We start from the raw sequence: 19,214 nt of genomic DNA, 5'->3' as shown, positions 1-19,214 counted from the left end.
TAAATTTTGAAGGTTGTTGGGGTCGGTGGTTGTAAACGCTGTAGGCCATCCTGTCTGTGGTCCATGTAGGAACAATGCTCCATTCAGCCACATGCTTTGAGCTGCCAAGGTTTTTGCTGACACTCCTCGCGACAGCACATCTGCTGGGTTTTGGTTTGTCGCTACGTGACGCCACTGACGAGGAGATGACTTTTCCTAGATTTTGATAATTCGGTTGGCTACGAATGTGTGGTAGTACGCCGCGGTTGCGTTGATCCAGTGTAGTACCACCGTGGAGTCGGTCTAAAGGTATACCGGTACATCTTCATAGTTGAGATCCTTCTGGACTCATGCTGTCAACTCGGCTCCCAATAATGCCGAATCGAATGTAGATAGCATCTTGTGAGGCGTCTACAAAAAGGTTTGGGCGAGTTCTGAACATACAGTTCTTTTGGTTATCTTAGGTGACGTTTTCAGGAGTTCTTGTAAACTAAATTGGTCGGCGAACGGTAGCCATAACACGCCAAGTGTTTTTACTCCATAATTTTCATTTGCCCCATGAATCCTGACTGGAGCAGAAGTTGGTTCAATTCCTTTTGCTTTTGTGCCAGTTCAGAAAGGGAATCAGAGCCAGTAAGACAATAGAAACAATGATAAACTATAGAAATCATGTCGCAGTGCTGCTGATCCCGCTGGGTACTCTTTGGCCTTGTGTATCGCCAAATGTTGAAGACATTTTGTTGCTAAATATGGTGCCGAAGTAGTGCCATATGTAATCGCCTTCAGTCTACAGCATTTTAGTTCATCCGAAGGATAACTTCTCCAAAAGATTAATTTATGAAATTGGTCTGCTGAATTCATCCATATCTGGCGATACATTTTCTCGATGTCTGTCATGAACACATACTTATGCGTTCAAGTTGCAGTAGTATTGAAAATAGCTCACTTTGGACAACGGGTCCTTTGTGAATTATATCGTACAGTCGATGTTTATGCAGAAGGATCAAACACCACACGTAGTTTCGTAGTGTGGCTATCAGGCTTTATTACGCAATGATGTGGTATGAAGTAGTGCGACTCTGGTATATTTTTTGTTGCTCCTCCATCATGTGTCCCAAGTTTTCGTAATTCCATAAACTGTGTCTGCCGCTTTTCTAACGCTAGAAAGCGTCATGTTGCTATCTCACGGGACTCTCCCAGGGCTGAAGCATTTATAGCAAAAGGCAGTCGAATAATCCGTCCATCGGCAGCCGTTTGAAGAAGTTGCACAAAGTGTGTCTCACATTGTTTGTCCATGGGAGAAAGCTGCGGCTCTGCGGCTTCCAGAGTTTCAACCTTCCAGAAACGTTCTATGAGTCTGTGGATATCATCAGTGCCTGTTAGCAATGAGCAGGTCGCTGCCATTTGGGACATCATGCTGATCTTTCCAGCTATAAACCATCCCATGTGGGAGTTCTGTAGCGATGGCAGTTGTAGTCCGATGTGCATATTCTCTGGTCGCATTAGTGCGAAATAATGCTCAGCGCCGAGAAGCAAGTCAATTTTCCCAGCTTTGTGAAAATGTGGGTCTGCCAACGATATGTCGGTTGGCAAGTTTGTAGTAGCTGCCTTTTTTGGCTGGGTAAGTTGATCTGCCACAATGTGTGGTAGCACAACAGCCTCTACCCTTGTATTGAAATAGTTAACTTTTGATTTGATGAGGAGGTTTGAGCGGGTTTTTGAGGATTTGTGTTGTCCTCCAACACCATCAATTCTTAAGCTGGTGTCTGCCATCTTGAGTGACAATTTCTGGACTACTCGATCGAAGATCAGATTTATCTGCGAGCCTAAATCCAAAAGAGCTCTAAACTCAGTGCTTTAGCACGTAATTTTGTTTATCATTCGTGCTGGAGACAACTGTTGGGATGCTTGAGTTGCTTTCGTTATTCGATACATTTGTTTGTAAATGCAGTATCGTATGGTGTTTCTTGAATAAGCATTTCTACTTCTCCTTGCACGTTTGCCTTTAAATACCACATTTTTTGGATCGTGGCTATCTCGGCCTCATGAATCATCGTATTGAAGATAAGAAATTGCTGCCATTTCAGATAGTCACCGTCAAATTTTGGTATTGAGATTTTTGGTAGTTGCAGTGACAATTGTCTTGTCATCTGTGTTGTGGTGCCAAGAGCGCTGTCGTCAGGAGCGCTGTCTGCACTGGCTGTATCACCAATTTGCATTACAGCCATTTCGGTAGGTATGAACTTGTCTAGGTCATAGCCCAAGCTCTCTGGATCCTCAAAATCTTTATATAATTTGAAGTGAATGTCGGAAATTTGGTTCCAATACTTTTCCACTATAGGCCTCAGTTGGCGTTGATTTTGAGGTGTGATCTGTCCCATTATCCAGGACAGAGCCGACATCAAATCATGTCTCATGTGTGGTGATCACGACTAGAACCGCTACTCAAACGAAACTCTTAATTGGCCGCTTTTGCTGACCAATCATTCCGAACGCGTTTGCGTATTCAAGGTTGTGATCCTTAATAAGGGGTCGGGTCACCAAAATATGTAGTTGAATGTTTGTTGCTGCTACCACATAAACTTGCAGCAGTGTTACTATCGCAACCGGCACTTGTAACCAGGTGGACTATGAGTTGTATTTTCTTTATTGTTTATTCGAGATTTCTACAACTGATTTACTTAAAGATAATTACGCTATTTATATCTAAATGAAGTTGGTCAATTCCGCCGTGTCTCTGGTAGAAGACGGCAGCAGCGAAGAACGGCGGTAGCGTAGACGGCTGACGACAGTAGTGGCTTGGGTGCAGTGACGTCAAAGCAGTCCCACTTGGAAACGCCCTTCGACCTTGATACACATATCCTGTACGATTTTAAGAGCAGTTTCGTCGTCATCGTCGGGTCTACGCTGAAGCTCTCCTTTATCGTTCTGTCAATTTCATCCCAGTTGCTCTGACAATGATACATTGAGATGTAGTTGTGTGGCTTTAACATACCTTACATGGGGACTGTCCAGCATACATTTGGAAGCAATGGGGTCTTTCCATTTGACTTTTCTGAGCTTCCGTTGTGCTGCCAATTTCCTGTTGGCTCAATACCAAGGGTATAGCATCCTGGTATGATTTTAAGGGTATGTCAAGGTGGATATATTTTGTTATTAAATGATTTAGATCCACAGTCTGTTTTAGTAGAGCCAGGTATTTAACTGTGTGCACATTATTCAACCAATACGTTTTAGTGGGCTCTACTGCTGAGATTTGTATGTTGGGTCGCACGTATTCTCCTTCCATCCTAGTGGTCTGGCCTGTCCACTGAAGACATGTAGGATCTTGTGAACCACTCTGTCACAAACGTTTAAAAATTGATTCATTAATCAGAGTGATTGAGGAGCCTTCGTCCAGAAATGCAATGGTTTCCAATGTAACAGACTCATAAGCCAGCTATTCCACACACCTTCTTGGAGATGCATCTATGGGAGTGGCATTTTAGATACGTTCTTTCTCATCGCTAGTGAGATTTTTAACCATTTCGCACTTAGTCGCACTTACTTTATGATGTGTTGAGACATTTTTGTATTACATATTTGAGAACCCGGTTTTTTATTTTCAACATTTTCATTCCTTCTCACCCTTTGAACAGTAGATTAACTGGCTTCAACACCAACATGTACCCTGATCTTTGCGGTCGATTCATGAGAGTTGGATGCTTCTCTGAAAATTGCTCTTTAAGCAGCATCGGAAATCACTTTATTATTACCGCATTTATTATTTTTACCATATCCCGACTTTTTAACTATGAAATTGTATATAACTTCTCGTCATCTGCCGACTTATTTTGCTATTTATTTATAACGGTATATTGGCATCACATGTTCTCTTTGCCAGTGGCAAAGGTGAGAAAAATAATTAATAACTAATTACACCCTTGCCAAGAAATTAAAACACAAGCCTTGTATTTCGAAATTACACGTTATTACACATTTAACAACTGCGCGGAAATTAGCTGTTCGACGCGCAAAAGACATTTTTTAAAGAAATGTTACAGCTGGTTAAAGAAGTTAAGGATGCTAAAATAGCACTCATTTAAATATATTGGTAATTATTTATTTAATAGTTTTGGATTTATGGAAGCACACGCACGAAAATGCGCAAAATTCCAAATGATATTATGAAAAACGTTGCAAATAAATTTAACATTTAATAAGTAACATATGTGGAATTCTTTATTTCGGCAAAGTGGGATCAAATGCGTTTCTCATAAACTTTTCTCTACAATTAATTGGCGTTTCCGCAAATTCTCGTGGCCTAATATGAATGCAAATGTTCTTTTTTTAACCTAGTACAAGTACGTTACAGGATTTATACAGAATAAGTCAGTCAAATGTAAACCCCGCCAGTCATTTGTTGCTGACAGCTAGATTGGAGGGGAAGTTCGCAAAAATGAAATCTTTCGCACCGGCGGATTTTTATTTTTCTGAGCTTTCTTAAACATTTGATTATTTTCTTATTTTTGGGCAATCCTTAATTAATTATCTCACAGTCATAAAAAAATGAGATTGTAACATTAGTTGAATGCATTAGCATTTACATTTGAATTCAAAATCTGAACAAAATTTATTATTCAAAATATTGCTTATTATATACACAACTAGCAGGTCTTGCCCGTCTTTGCTGGGCTAAGTAAAATGTGCTTATAATCATAAGTTTATTTACTATATGATATTCTTCTTTCGACGCTCTCTAAAGTTTTTTAAAGAGTTCATTTTCCAAATAGCAAATATAGTACAATAAGTACTATGTATGGTTATACGTACATACATACATATGTACATATCTTCGTTACGCACCGGGCGGAATGCCAGTCCAGACTTAACTGTGTGCTTCCTCAGCACGTTGTACGTACGGTCGAGTTATCCCCGAAAAGTTCGACGCGGGACATTTAAGTTTGATTTATAAATCGGGACGTCCCGCCAAAATTGGAGCGTTCGGCAACGCTGATATGTACATACATTTAAATTTTTCATGCAGGCGTTATCCGCCTATATACAAATATAAGTATGTATTTATTATTATATATTATATATATATATATATATATATATATATATAGATATATATATATATATATATATATATATATATATATATATATATATATATATATATATATATATATATATATATATATATATATATATATATTATATATATACATCCTTTGAAATTAACAGGCGTAAATGTTCAAAACAAAAGAAGATGCGCGAGCCAATGACTTGCAGTTGTCGTTGCTTTTCGTTTTAAAAATTTACTTAAAACCCTAGAACATTATTTATTACAATCAAACAACAGTGCTCGATTGTCCAATGTATACATACATACATACGAATGTACATACACGCTATATATGTACGTACACAGGCATACATACATACATATGTATGTACATATGCATGCATGTTTCTCTTTATATTTTCATACATATACCCGAACTGTTGTTTGTTCTGTGTGTGAGTGTGTGTATATGATCTCCCCAACTATTTGATATTTGCGTTCTTTGTAATTTGTTGTTGCTGCATAAAGTTACTAATGAAAACCCCAATGCCAAATGTACTAAACAAAGAAAAAATTACTTTTAAAAATGCTAAAATTTTTTAATTAATTAACATTTCTTGCTCTGTCAGTGCAAGACGAATGAACATATATACATGCATAGATGTGTACATGTACATAGATGTGTACATATGTATGTGTGTACATTTACACATTAGTGTCTCACATTTTGCTTTGGCTATTTCAATCGTTTGCACTCAACTACACGAACAGCTGCTTGTATGTGTGTGTGTATGTATACTAGTTATGTAGATGTTGATATTTTGTATTGTTTGTTCTGCCTGCATTTGTAGAATGCATATTTTGAAAATCCTTGAACGCAAAGTTGTAGATTTAGTTACGTAGATTACAGTCCCCAAATTTTAAATCGATCGGAAAAAATTTATAACACAAACTTTTCATTTGAAAAGGTGAATAAATATTAATACCCCAATAATTCAAGCTCCACCACAAATTTCGAAAATCCGAGTATGCAGTTTTGTTTGTATTCTTTTATAGATTACAAAAATCAAAATTAAAGTTGATCCGTGCAGAAATTCAGAATTTTCAAACAAACTTTGGAGCTCGTTTCCCCCCTTTGGAGCTTGAATTTTCCAAAATCCCTTCTTAGTGGGCACCTTCACTATTATAGGATCCTTGAGCCCAAATTTCAGCTTCATAGCTCTTGCCGTTTGGGCTGTGGGCTATTGACGCGGTTTCCTTTTGTGCCCTATTTTTTTTACAGGAAAACTCCCATATTTCAGTCTCCAAAAAAAATAAGTCCAAATTTCAGCTTTCTAGCTTTTACCGTTTGGGCTGTACGTTGATCACCAATCAGTCAGTCAGGACAAACTGTTTTATATATATAGAGATTACTTAATAACTTCGCTTATTTTCCAGCTTCGCTTTAATTTACAATTGGTATATAATTCACTTATTTGTGGACTGCATTTTCTTTTTTGTTTTGTATCTTTGACCTGCATATGATATCGCAATAATTGATACCAGATGCTTACATTGTTTATGGTCTGTCTGTTTTGGGTTTCAACGACCCTTTTTCCACGCACTCACTTACCATTTACATTTAACATTTTCTCATAAACAATACATTGGTATTGTGCATGTTTATATTTAAACACCAATGCTTGTGGCAGATGAAATCGGCAAATCAGTATAAGGTATGGATAGCACCACGGACAGGGCTGCTCGGCGTTCACGAGGGAGAAGTACAAAACAAAATTGTTGTATATTTTTAAAATAAAAATTTTATTTAAATTTCGGTATCAATTTCATTTATTTAATTGCTGGAAAACCATATATTTATCTATTCCTCATCTCCTTCATCGGACGAGTTTGAAGACAATTGCAAATCAGTGTGTAATAAATCATTAGATTCGGATATGCCGGAGTGTTTAGACTGGTGTTGTTTTTGAGGTTGATTGTTATAGAACGGCGATATTGAACCTAAGCTTAGGTTTGGCAGCTGATATGCCTCACTTTGGACATACTGCTGCATTTGTTGATCGCCTTCAGTGCTGTCATCAGAACCAGATCCACTGTCGCTGTTGCTCGAATCAGAGTTCGAACTAGAACTAGAACCACTCAGTACACCAGCAATTTGCTAAAATATACGGACAACTGAGCAAATTTTTTTCAATGTCATCTATTATACTAACTTGCTCCAAAATAGCTGCAGCTTGTGCTACAGATTGCGGTGCCATTCCTTGTTGGGTGTCTTGCTGTTGTGTTAAAATGCTACCACAATTGTAATCACGTCCATAATTTTGCTGACAAATGGGAAGTTGTTTAATTTGCTGCTTTTTTTGCTTAGCATATCCCGGTTGTGTTTGGCGCTCCTTGCAAATTTGTGTGGCCCAAGAATCCTGTTTGACTGTCGATGATGCCGTTAGACCTGTCGCTTGAGTATATTGCACGCCTGGGCCTAATTCAAAATCATCATCGTCAACAATCATAGGTATACTTGGCAGTGTTTGTTGTCCGTTGTTTGCGTTCCAACTATTTAAAAAGAAGTCGATTAATGTGATTTAATTCGAAATAAGATAGAGATACAAGCTAACAACTAGAACTTACACTGGAGCTGATTGTGGGCTACGATGTGCATTGACTGGGCGCGAAGGCGAACTCATTGGCAACGGAGAGCTGCGTGGCTTGAAGTCAACTGTAATTAAAAGTTAGAGAGTATTTATGTATAAGCAACTGATATGTACACAAATACGAGTCCAATAACAAAGACGTACTCTAATATACCCTGTATACGGTAATTTATATTATCTATATATATCTATATACTAGTAATTTATATTATCTATATATATCTATATACTAGTAATTTATATTATCTATATATATAAAACAGTTTGTCCTGACTGACTGATTGGTGATCAACGCACAGCCCAAACGGTAAAAGCTAGGAAGCTGAAATTTGGACTCAAGTATCCTTTTATAGTGTACGCTGGCGATAAGAAGAGATTTTGGAAAAATCGAGCTCCAAAGGGGGGAAATTGAGCTCCACAGTTTGTATGAAAAATCTACAATTTACATTTGATTAAATTCAAACTTAGTTTGTATGCTCCAAGAAAAACTGCATACTTGCTTTTTTGAAATTTTTCTTGGGGCCTGAAATATGGGAGTTTTCCTGTAAAAAATATGTTGGGGCACAAAAGGAAACCGCGTCAACAGCCCACAGCCCAAACGGTAAAAGATAGGAAGTTGAAATTTGGGCACAAGTATCCTATCATAGTGTAGGTGCGCACTAAGAAGGGGTTTTGGAAAATTCGAGCTCCAATGGGGTGAAACTAGCTCCAAAGTTTGTTTGAAAAATTCTCATTTTTCAACCGATCGACTTAAAACTTATGTTTAGAGGAGGTACCACCTTTGGCCCGATTATAATCAGTTTGGTTTAATTTAAAATAATAGGCCGCACTACGTTATAATCAATGTGTATTTGTGCGTGATCAAATTGGGAGTAGTCTGGCTACCGCGGCTGCAGCTTCAGCTGCATGCGAAAGCTCAGAATGGATAGTGGACAAATATTGAGTGCAAATATTGAGCACAATGTGAGAATGCAATTAACTTTCACTCATGTTAGAATATTGTTTACATATTTTGGGAATTTAACATTTCAGCCAATATTCGTTAATTTTGAGCGTTCTGCTCCGAACATGCTCCCCCCGTTGGAAGAGGCATTCTTCCAACTGAAGTGGTCTCAACGGGCAGAACAGCGATCTTGCCAACAGCTCTCTTGACCAGTCCATTTGCTGTTCGGATGATGGCTACGCGAGCGACGCCGTCATTGCCGGGAATGGTCGAGTCGACCCGACCCAGATGCCATCGAAGCGGAGGAAGATTGTCGTCCTTGAGCAGTACGATGGCGCCCTATGGAGGATTCGGTGAAGAGAGACGCCATTTGCCACGCTCTTGCAGCAATGTCAAGTAACTGGTGCTCCATTTGCGCCAGAACGTTTGCTGCATTTGACACAAGCGCTGCCAGCGACCCAAACGATCAATATCTAGGTGAGTGACATCAGGCTCGTCAATTGTGGCGTAGGCGGACCCAATGAGAAAATGGCCAGGCGTGAGAACATCGAAGTCTTCTGGATTTTCTGAAAGTGGACAGAGCGGTCGTGAGTTTAACATGGCAGAGATTTCGTAAACAAGAGTTCGAAGTTCATGAAACGTTAGAACAGATTTTCCAACGACGCGATAAAAATGATATTTCGTAGCCTTTACGGCGGCCTCCCACAAGCCACCAAAGTGCGGAGAACGTGGTGGGATGAAGTGCCAATTAATTCCAAGTGATGTGGAAGCGTTATTTAATTCGTTATTTTGGGGATCGCTAAAGAATAGCGCCCGCAACTCGTTCAGTTCATTCTTTGCCCCAACGAAATTTGTGGCGTTGTCCGACCAGATGGCATTCGGTTTGCCTCTGATGCTTATGAAACGCTTGAGAGCCGCAATAAACGATGGAGTCGAAAGGTCTTCCACTAGTTCCAAGTGAGCTGCCTTTGTGGCATAGCAGATGAAAACCGAAATGTAACATTTTCTAGGTGGCCTATTTCTGGCTTCCGCTTTGTAGTAGAAATGTCCACAGAAGTCGATCCCCATTACGTAGAAAGGGCGAGTAAGCTGCACACGATCTGCAGTCAATGGAGCCATGATGTGTTCGAGTAATTTGGGCTTAAGACGAAAGCATCGCACGCACTTATTGAGAATAGCAGCGATAGTTTTGCGTCCTCCAATTGGCCAAAACCTTTGTCGTAGGATCGCGAGCAGGCTTTGCGAGCCAGCATGTAGAAACCTGTGGTGGAAGAACATGACGAGATTGCATCAGTGACTGGGTGGTGCTTTGGAAGCAAGACGGGATGCTTCGCATCATAATCCAAGTCAGCGTTGCGAAGGCGTCCGTCAACACGCATGAGTCCATTGTGATCAATAATCGGATGGAGCGACAGCAATCTGCTTTTCGATGAAAGTTGCTTTTGAGCGAGCAATAGATTGCGCTCATCAGCAAAGTGTACGAGCTGTATAGCTTTGATGAGCAGATACGTGCCTCCCTTTATGTCTTGCAATGTCAATGATCCACTAGTGCGAGGGCAACCCTTGTTTTTGAGTGATATGAAGCGATGTACATAGCCAAATACGCGCTGCAGCTTGCTAAACGAATTTTGGTATTTGCACCTAAAAGAAATATCCAGTTGCTTGGATGCGATTAAGACCTTGCGACGGCGTTCCGGTAAATCCAATATAGGTGGTGCGCATGCTGGCCAGTCTGAAGTATCAGAGCGCAGAAATGCTGGGCCGATCCTCCATAGACTTGATTCTGCTAGCTCAAGAGGTGTACATCCACGAGATAGGATATCAGCTGGGTTCATCTGTGATGGCACATGATGCCAAATCATTCCTTTTGTCAGCTCTTGGATTTGCGCAACTCTGTTGGAGACAAAAACATTAAAATTTGATGGTGATTCTCGTATCCAGGATAGTGCAATAGTTGAGTCAGACCAACAGTGCACTTTGTGTTCATATGCAATGGACTGAGTAATGCTAGCGAGCAACTCAGCCAATAAGTGCGCTGCTGCCAGCTCTAGCTTTGGAATTGTAAGCGCCTTTAGGGGCGCCACAAAATCCATGTATTTCCCACGTAGATTTGGGCAGCAATACAAAGCGGGGAAATTTGATTGACGTCACAAATGAGATCTGCGCTGTAAGCTCCAACCATATGGAGCGTAGGGATTGCGGCAAACTCTCGTCCCAGGCGAGCTTTTCCTTCCACAAGACTTGAAGGAATATTTTCAGCCTGGTGATTATCGGCGATATCAAACCAAGCGGGTCGTAGATTCTGGCAACAACAGACAGAATTGTGCGTTTTGTGGCTGGCTCGTCAGCCAAGATTTGTGAAAAGTTGAACAGTAAATTGTTGGAGCTGGGATCCCATGCTAATCCAAGCGCTTTGGCCACATCAGTCCCATCATGGAATTTTAGCATGCTTTCCTGATCTGAGGCTGCCTCACCATGCAGTGCAGCTGGTTCATTGGAGCACCATTTCCGAATTGGAAAATGGCCCCGCCGCAGCAGCTGCTTTACCTCCTGGCGAATTTGGGATACCTCCTCTATGGTATCGCCTCCAGAGATCAAGTCATCGACGTAGAAATCCCTGCGAACAATTTTGGCCGCCATTGGAAATGCATCCTCCTCGTTATAGGACAATTGGTGCATGGCTCTGATAGCTAAGAATGCTGCTGACTTCGTGCCGTGGGTTACGGTGTCCAACGTGTAGGCCTTAATCTCTTCAGATGGATTGTTGCGCCATAGGATGCATTGCAGATGCTGATCTGGGTGCGTCATACGCACACAACGATACATCTTGCATATATCGCCGCATAATGCAACCTTGAAGAATCTAAAACGAAGAAGTGTGATGAGAATTTTTGACTGTATTGAAGGGCCCGCTAATAACAAATCGTTCAATGAAGCGCCTGATGTTGTTTTAGCAGGTCCATCAAAAACAACGCGTAGTTTTGTTGTTTGTGCTATCCAACCTTTGGACACAGTGATGTGGCAGAAAATATTGAGGAATATTTGATTGCTTTGAAGCCAACGACTTATGACCCAAGTCTATGTATTCCTGCATAAATGCCGAATATTGTGATTTAAGCGATGGATTTTTATTAAGTTTTGCTTCGAGTGTCCTAAATCGGCGGAGGGCCCTGTCGTATGAGTTGCCGAGATTATCGAAGTTTGTTTTTGCTGGAAGCTTAACCGAATATTGCCCTGATCCAAGTCTTGTGCATCCTTTCTGAAATAGCTGCTCACAAAGTGCGTCGTCATCGGAAATGATCGAAGAAAGACCGCAGCAGCTATCTATTTCCCAGAATCGTTTAACAATATCGGACAGCGAGTCAGCGCCTGACTGCAAGCTGGGCTCTTTGCTTAGTGCGGCTAATGCAGAATGGCCTTTCTTTGCTGCTTGAAAGAATTCCAGATACAATCCAGCCTAGCCTGGTCTTCTGTAATAGCGGCAGGTGATCTGCTATTCTAATTTGCCCAATGCAAAGAAGATCGAAAAACAGACCTGCGCCTATGAGTAGGTCTATACGTTGCGATTTGAAGAAAAGTGGATCGGCAAGATTTAAGTTGCTTGGTATGTTCCACTCTGTTGCGTTTAAGTCGAAGTGTGGTTGATAGTCGGTAATTGTGTGCGTTACAACAGCAGAAAATGCAGCACGATAGCTGGCGTCTCGAGATTGTGCAAAAATGTCAACCGATTTGTCTGATGAGAGAGGCGATTCTTCAATGCCCGATATAGTGATGCTTGTGCGATATGGTTTGAGTTGAAGCTGGTCAGCCAGACGAGCGGTGACGAAGTTCAGCTGCGATGCAGAATCCAGCAAAACGCGGCATGGTACGAACATGCCCGAACGATTTTGTATGCAAATGATTGCAGTGGCAAGCAACACGTAGTCGGTCGAATTGGCTTTCAGGGCTGCTGGTTCTGTTTGAAGCGAAGCGGTTGATACAAATGTTGACGCCGAATGTGGCTGCATGGCGGTTGCAGGTGCAGGCTGCACGCCGTTGGTAGCTGAATCTTCACCCATATGAAGTAGCGTGTGGTGCTTTGCCTGGCAGCGTCTACAATGCCCTGACCTACACTGCTGCAGGGAATGGCCCTTGCGAAGACAGTTGAGGCACAGATGCAGTCGTTTTGCCTCCTTATATCGCAAGCTGGCGTTTAAGTTAAAAAATCTTGGACATTTGGACAAATAGTGGTCCTTAGAGTCACAAAATATGCAAAGTGCTTGCGTGCGGCTAGTCGATACCATAAGTGTGTTACGGCTCGATCTACTTGAGCTCTTGCCCACCTGTTGGCTAGGTGTCTTGTGTACCATAGCGCTTTCCAAATTTTCCATCATCCGGCATCTCTTCTCCAGAAATTGCGACATGTCTGGCCATTTTGGAAGTTTACCGGTGGGCAAGGCCTCCTCCCACTTCTCATGCGTATGCTGGTCCAATTTGCCAGATATTAGATGAATAAGCAAGCCATCAGCAAGCTCCTGTGTGGTTGCCATTGTGCTTAGTGCTGGCAGATGGGAATTGATTTTATCGCTTAATGTTCGTAGACTGCTTGCGGAACCTGACTCAACGCCTGAAAGACCAAATATAGACCTGAAAATGGAGTAAATTATCAAAACGTTTGGTTAGCAGTTCTATAGCCTTGTCGTAGCTCTTTTTCTTTTCTTGGAGACAGTGGCTCTGCGCAGATGGTCGAGTTGCCTAGAAAGCTTGGATTCTACCTCGTTATATGTTTGCGCGAAGTTCTGCCTCGAGTCGCTCGCCAATTCCAGCAAATCCAATTTCTCGAGAGTTGACTGCGCACGATTAAAATCAGCATTAATGCGTTCGACACCCTTTATGCGCACTTGCAGGTCAGCCTCATCCAAATGGCTAAGCTCATCAGGCAGAAGGAACTGGTTCATTGACACAAGTTGTTTGAACACTGCAGCAGCTTTCGCCTTGTAAAAGTCAATGTCACTCGCGGCCAGATTTGGCTGTGCAGTGGCTGCTGGATCTTGAGCCATTGCAAATTACGTATGCACTTGTTTGTATAATATAAAAATATATACACGAGAGCTCTGCTAGTAGCACGCAATTGTTCAAAAGCGGATTAAATTCACGGATTATTTAAGAACAGCGACGTAAACAATTGACCGGCCGGCAGTGCTAACTATGTATGTTGCAAGCGATAATGTCAATTAGCAGCGGAGACGCGAGGCTGCATATACATACATATGCAAGCAGCAGGCAAAACGAACTAGCGAAGTTCAGTATGCGCGTTGTTCTTTATCACTCTCTTTGTGTTTGTCGATTACAGCTACGCCTATGTACGTATGTACGTCAGTGCGTGCTGTACAGTCGCACCAAAATGCAAAAGAAAAGTGGCGTGATTTATGCGACCGAAAGCGTCTTGCATGTACCGCCTATGCGAATGCGGGTGTAGCAGCAGAACGATTGCGCGAATGTGTGTATATGCGTACGTACACGCGTAAATCACCGTTTGCGTGGTCTTTTCACCGAAATGTGCCAAGACGCTCAACGAAATGTATTTAATTGTGCCGAATTGTAACAATTATGCGAAATTGACCCCCGAAAGATCACGTCGGGGTCACCAATGTTTAGAGGAGGCACTGGTTTGTACCACCTTTGGCCCGATTATAATCAGTTTGGTTTAATTTAAAATAATAGGCGTGATCAAATTGGGAGTAGTCTGGCTACCGCGGCTGCAGCTTCAGCTGCATGCGAAAGCTCAGAATGGATAGTGGACAAATATTGAGTGCAAATATTGAGCACAATGTGAGAATGCAATTAACATAAGTGAAAGCTTAGACTATTGTTTACATATTTTCGGAATTTAACATTTCAGCCAATATTCGTTAATTTTGAGCGTTCTGCTCCGAACAACTTGGTTTCTAAAATCAATAAAAAAAATACAAAGAAAGTTGCATACTTGGTTTTTTGAATATTTTCTTGGAGACTGAATTATTGGGTCTTTTTTGGGGCACAAGAGGAAACCGTGTCAATAGCCCACAGCCCAAATGGTAAGAGCTAGAAAGCTGAAATTTGGGGTCAAGTATCCTATCATAGTGTAGGTGCGCAATAAAAATTGATTTAGGAAAATTCGAGCTCCAAAGGGGGAAAAAGAGCTCCAAAGTTTGTTTGAAAAATCTTCAGATTTCCACCAATCAACTTTAAGTTTGAGTTTGATAATCTATAAAAGAATACAAACAAAAATGCATACTCGGATTTTCGAAATTTGTGGTGGAGCTTGAATTATTGGGGTTTTATTATTTATTCACTTTTTCAAATGAAAAGTTTGTGTTATAAATTTCGTCCGATCGAGGTCAAATTTGGGTAATGTAATCTACGTAACTAAATCTACAACTTTACGTTCAAGGATTTTCAAAATATGCATTCTACAAATGCAGGCAGAACAAACAATACAAAATATCAAACAGTTGGGGACATTTACATAACTAGTATACATACACACACACATACAAGCAGTTGTTCACGTAGTTAAGTGCAAACGATTGAAATAGCCAAAGCAAACTGTGAGACACTAATGTGTGAATGTACACACATACATATGTACACATCTATGTATGTTCATTCGTCTTGCACTGACAGAGCAAGAAATGTTAATTAATTAAAAATTATTTAACATTTTTAAAAGTAATTTTTTCTTTGTTTAGTACATTTGGCATTAGGGTTTTTATTAGTAACTTTATGCAGCAACAACAAATACAAAGAACGCAAATATCAAATAGTTGGGGACATTATCACTCACACACAGAACAAGCAACAGTTCGTGTCTATGTGTGCGGTTCTCCACGTACGGTTGAAAAAGTAAAAAGTACATATATAGCATGTATGTATGTATGTATAAATTGGACAATCGAGCACTGTTGTTTGATTGTAATAAATAATGTTCTATGGTTTTAAATCAATTTTTTAAAACTAAAAACAACAACAACTGCAAGTCATTGGCTCGCGCTTCTTCTTTCGTTTTGATCTTTTACGCCTGTAATTTCAAAGGCAAAATGCCAAAAGTTTGCAGTTACGGTCGCTAGGCGACGACGGCGTAAGCGATAGTAAAGCAGAAACCGAAAGCGGACCTACGCATATTCTGCTTCGCGTTGCGGGCAGATGTACATATGTATGTTTGTATATGATTTGTTTTAATTGATCTCAATAAATTATAAGATGTTATTATTTAAATTTTCTGTTAATTGCATTCAAACTTCGATGGAATTATTGATTGTATCGACGGATTCAACTATCGATAGTTTTGATGCTCTAGCACATAGAGCATCCGACACATGCCCATCTCTAGCATCTCAGCTGATCGCATATTTACAGCGACTTACCGTTTTAGTGTTAGCTAACAACGCTACAAATGTATTCTGAACAAATCTAAGAGTCATTTACCGTTAAGCCTATTTTGTGAGTGTATTCATGCGATTTACAAAAGCAGAAACACACCTTTTATATTCACAACAATCATATTTGGAATTGAAGACACAAATGAGTGTTGAATTAAAAAATTTAATACATACTTATATATGTATGTATGTATATAGGCGGATAACGCCTGCATGAAAAATTTAAATGTATGTACATATCAGCGTTGCCGAACGCTCCGATTTTGGCGGGACGATCCTATTTATAAATCAAAATTAAATGTCCCGCGTCGGACTTTTCGGGGATAACTCGACCGTGTGTACAACGTGTTGAGGAAGCACACAGTTAAGTGAGGACTGGCAGTCCGCCCGGTGCGTAACGAAGATACATATGTACATATGTATGCATCTACGTATAACTATACATAGTACTTGTACTATATTTGCTTTTTGAAAGGTTCGACGAATGAACTCTTTAAAAAACTTTAAAGAGCGGCGAAAGAAGAATATCATATAGTAAATAATCTTTTAATCATAGGCACATTTTACTTAGCCCAGCAAAGACGGGCATGACGGGCAATTTGTGAGCATACTGAAATTGTTTCGCTTCTAACTTTTCTTCGAATCAACTGATTTGAACGAATTTTGAATGCTGGATAAATAGCATACATACATACATATCGTTATTGCCCAATTTGTATTTTTTTCATGTATGTAGGTGTATTAATATGAGTGCCAGAGTGATTGAGTCCTTTTGTTAAAGAATATCCTTCTTTGTTTGGCTTTTAGTACGATATGCAAGGTAACCTCCATTTGATTTTGCAGAAATTTATTCATTGTATGCGCTGCTTCCCCACAATAGGCTGTCTACTAGTTGGTACTTGATGGTGCGTGCTGATACCGTGTGACTGTTGATAGCGTCTGAATATAAGCTACCCGATTGGTGACGGTCATGTGAAAGATTGCGGGACTGCAGCCAGGCAATTATAATTTCAGATTTCAGATCCGAGATTTTGGAAGTGGAAGATTGGCCAATAATTAAGTGGTTTTTTACAAATAAACAAGGACCGATTGATCACAAAAGTTTTATACCCTGTACCCAAAGGGCAAAACCGTGTACTAGTTTAGTTCGAATATATGTAACACCCAGAAGAAGACGTGGAAGACCCCCTTAAGAATATATATTCTTGATCAGTATGGCCATACGAGTCTATATAGCCATGTCCATCTATATGAACGCTAAGATTTCAGAAAGTATAAAAGTTAGAATAGCCAAACTTGGTATCCAGATTTTCCCATGTCCGAAAAAATGTGACTTTGATATTTTATTCATTTTTTTCGGCTATCATTTCGCCTTAAAAATATATATATACCAGCATACCATCATACAAATTTCACACATATGTACATATGCCTGCCTGGCACGAACGAGCGCTCGGCTTCTGCAGGCCAGCTCGTACGGCACTCTCTTGCTGTCGACAGTGGCTCACAGTGAACCACGGCCGGCTCACACTACTCATGGCTTCAGTCGGGTCCGAATGAGTTGAGCTCGCATTTTACGAACCCTGACACATACACAACCACATACACATAGACAACATTGATGTATTCTTTGGATACTATCAGACTCTATATACAAGTATTTTATTAATCTAATTTCATTAATATAATTACTATGTTTTTTTTTTTTAAATAACAAAATTTGGTTTTGTGGTGTAGAGGGTATTTCATGATTGATACTTTATAATTGTCGCCTTTGAAGTTGTATCCATACGCCTTTTTGGCAATCGTTTTTCTATGTCAGCCCATTTTGTCTGCAATTTTACGTACTGGTAGCACAGAAAATCGGCCTATCATTATAAAACTTAGCATTCAGACTCATAATCGCTAAATGGAGGTATTTTCGAATTTCAATGAAAAATTCCAAATTCTTCTGAGCCCGAGAAAGGACGAGTTTGTTCATTTTTTTTCCGATGCACCCCCCACTCCTCCCCTATTCTTTATTTTTTTTAACTCCCGTAATTCTTGGAATTTTGAACTAAAATTTGGTAGACACATCCAGTTAGTGATTATATATCCGTATACCAAGTTTCACTCTGATGTAAATGTATGTATGCATGTATGGAATATTTTATATTTAATTTAGTTAATTAATTAAATTAATTAATTAATTACATTAATTTAATTTTTTTTTTGTAGGGTGGTACAGGGTATTTAAGAGTTGAGCCTGCTCGACTTTAGCATTCCTTTCTTGTTTCTTTTCATTCTGTACCTCTTTATTTAAAATACCTATATACATATACACATGTTTGCGCATATTTGCAAAGAACACATGAATACATAAATATGTACATACATGCATATTTTATACGGTCATGCTCGGTTAAAACCTGCGCAATACTCGAGTAACACCCGAGTATAGCTCGCGCAATACCCAAACAATACTCGACCAATAACGGCACTATACTCGTTCGATCAAACGCTCATTCTGCAAAGTCTGGTTTGCTTCGATCAGGACCCAGTCATCTTTAACAAAGTGACCGAGCCTGAAGTGTTTGAAAGCAAACCAATCAATGCTGGTACCCGTTCGCAACGAACAGAATACTCGAAGTGACCGAGCCTAAACTGTTCGAAAGCAAACCAATCAAGACCGGTGCTTGTTCGTAAAAATAGAAAGATTGCTCATGCAAGTTCGATCATAAGAAAAATTCTGAGAGTACTCAACTCGTTCGAGCTCGTTTGCAACCAAGCAAAGATCTGATTTGATTGGATTTTCAGTAAGGGTGATCGAACATACTTGGCATACAGACTCATAGTCTGACTATGACTATGATAGTCACTAACTGGAGGTATTTGCCAAATCTGAGTAAAAAAATCCGGTAGTATGCCCTTTCACCCTTTGGGTACAGGGTATAAAAATTGATTGAGCAACATCAAAAAATTGTGTCCGTACGTGTCAAAATTGAATTTAGGGGCGCTTATTTGCTGAAGCAAAATTAGTGCAAGCTTTTTTTTTCAAAAATAAAACAAAGAACACATGAACATATAACAGTACTTCTATCGTGGTTCATTTCCTTCTCAAAGAGAGCACAATCATGGCTGTATAATGTGTGCAAATACTCAACAATAGTAGCCTATAAAAAATTAATAGATAGTGGCGCTAACCTGATGAC

General features: G+C 40.0%; 1 protein-coding gene across 1 annotated transcript in view; it reads right to left on the bottom strand.

Annotated features, from left to right (window-relative positions):
- Nucleotides 1–6,841: 6,841 nt before the first annotated feature.
- LOC115624689 (ell-associated factor Eaf) overlaps nt 6,842–19,214 on the bottom strand; it is a 48,229-nt gene continuing 35,856 nt past the window's right edge. Inside the window, exons 6-8 of the mRNA XM_030519495.1 lie at nt 7,658–7,745; nt 7,243–7,582; nt 6,842–7,187 (exon numbers count right to left, since the gene is read on the bottom strand). Coding sequence (XP_030375355.1) covers nt 6,891–7,187; nt 7,243–7,582; nt 7,658–7,745 — 725 coding nt within the window. The 3' untranslated portion in view covers nt 6,842–6,890. The remainder of the gene's footprint in view (nt 7,188–7,242; nt 7,583–7,657; nt 7,746–19,214) is intronic.

This window comes from Scaptodrosophila lebanonensis, unplaced genomic scaffold (genome assembly GCF_003285725.1).
Source record: "Scaptodrosophila lebanonensis strain 11010-0011.00,11010-0021.00 unplaced genomic scaffold, SlebRS2 tig00000061-arrow-pilon, whole genome shotgun sequence".
Classification (NCBI taxonomy): Eukaryota; Metazoa; Arthropoda; class Insecta; order Diptera; family Drosophilidae; genus Scaptodrosophila; species Scaptodrosophila lebanonensis.
The sequence above is the reverse complement of the archived record's forward strand: the minus strand, read 5'-3'. Positions and strand labels throughout refer to the sequence as shown.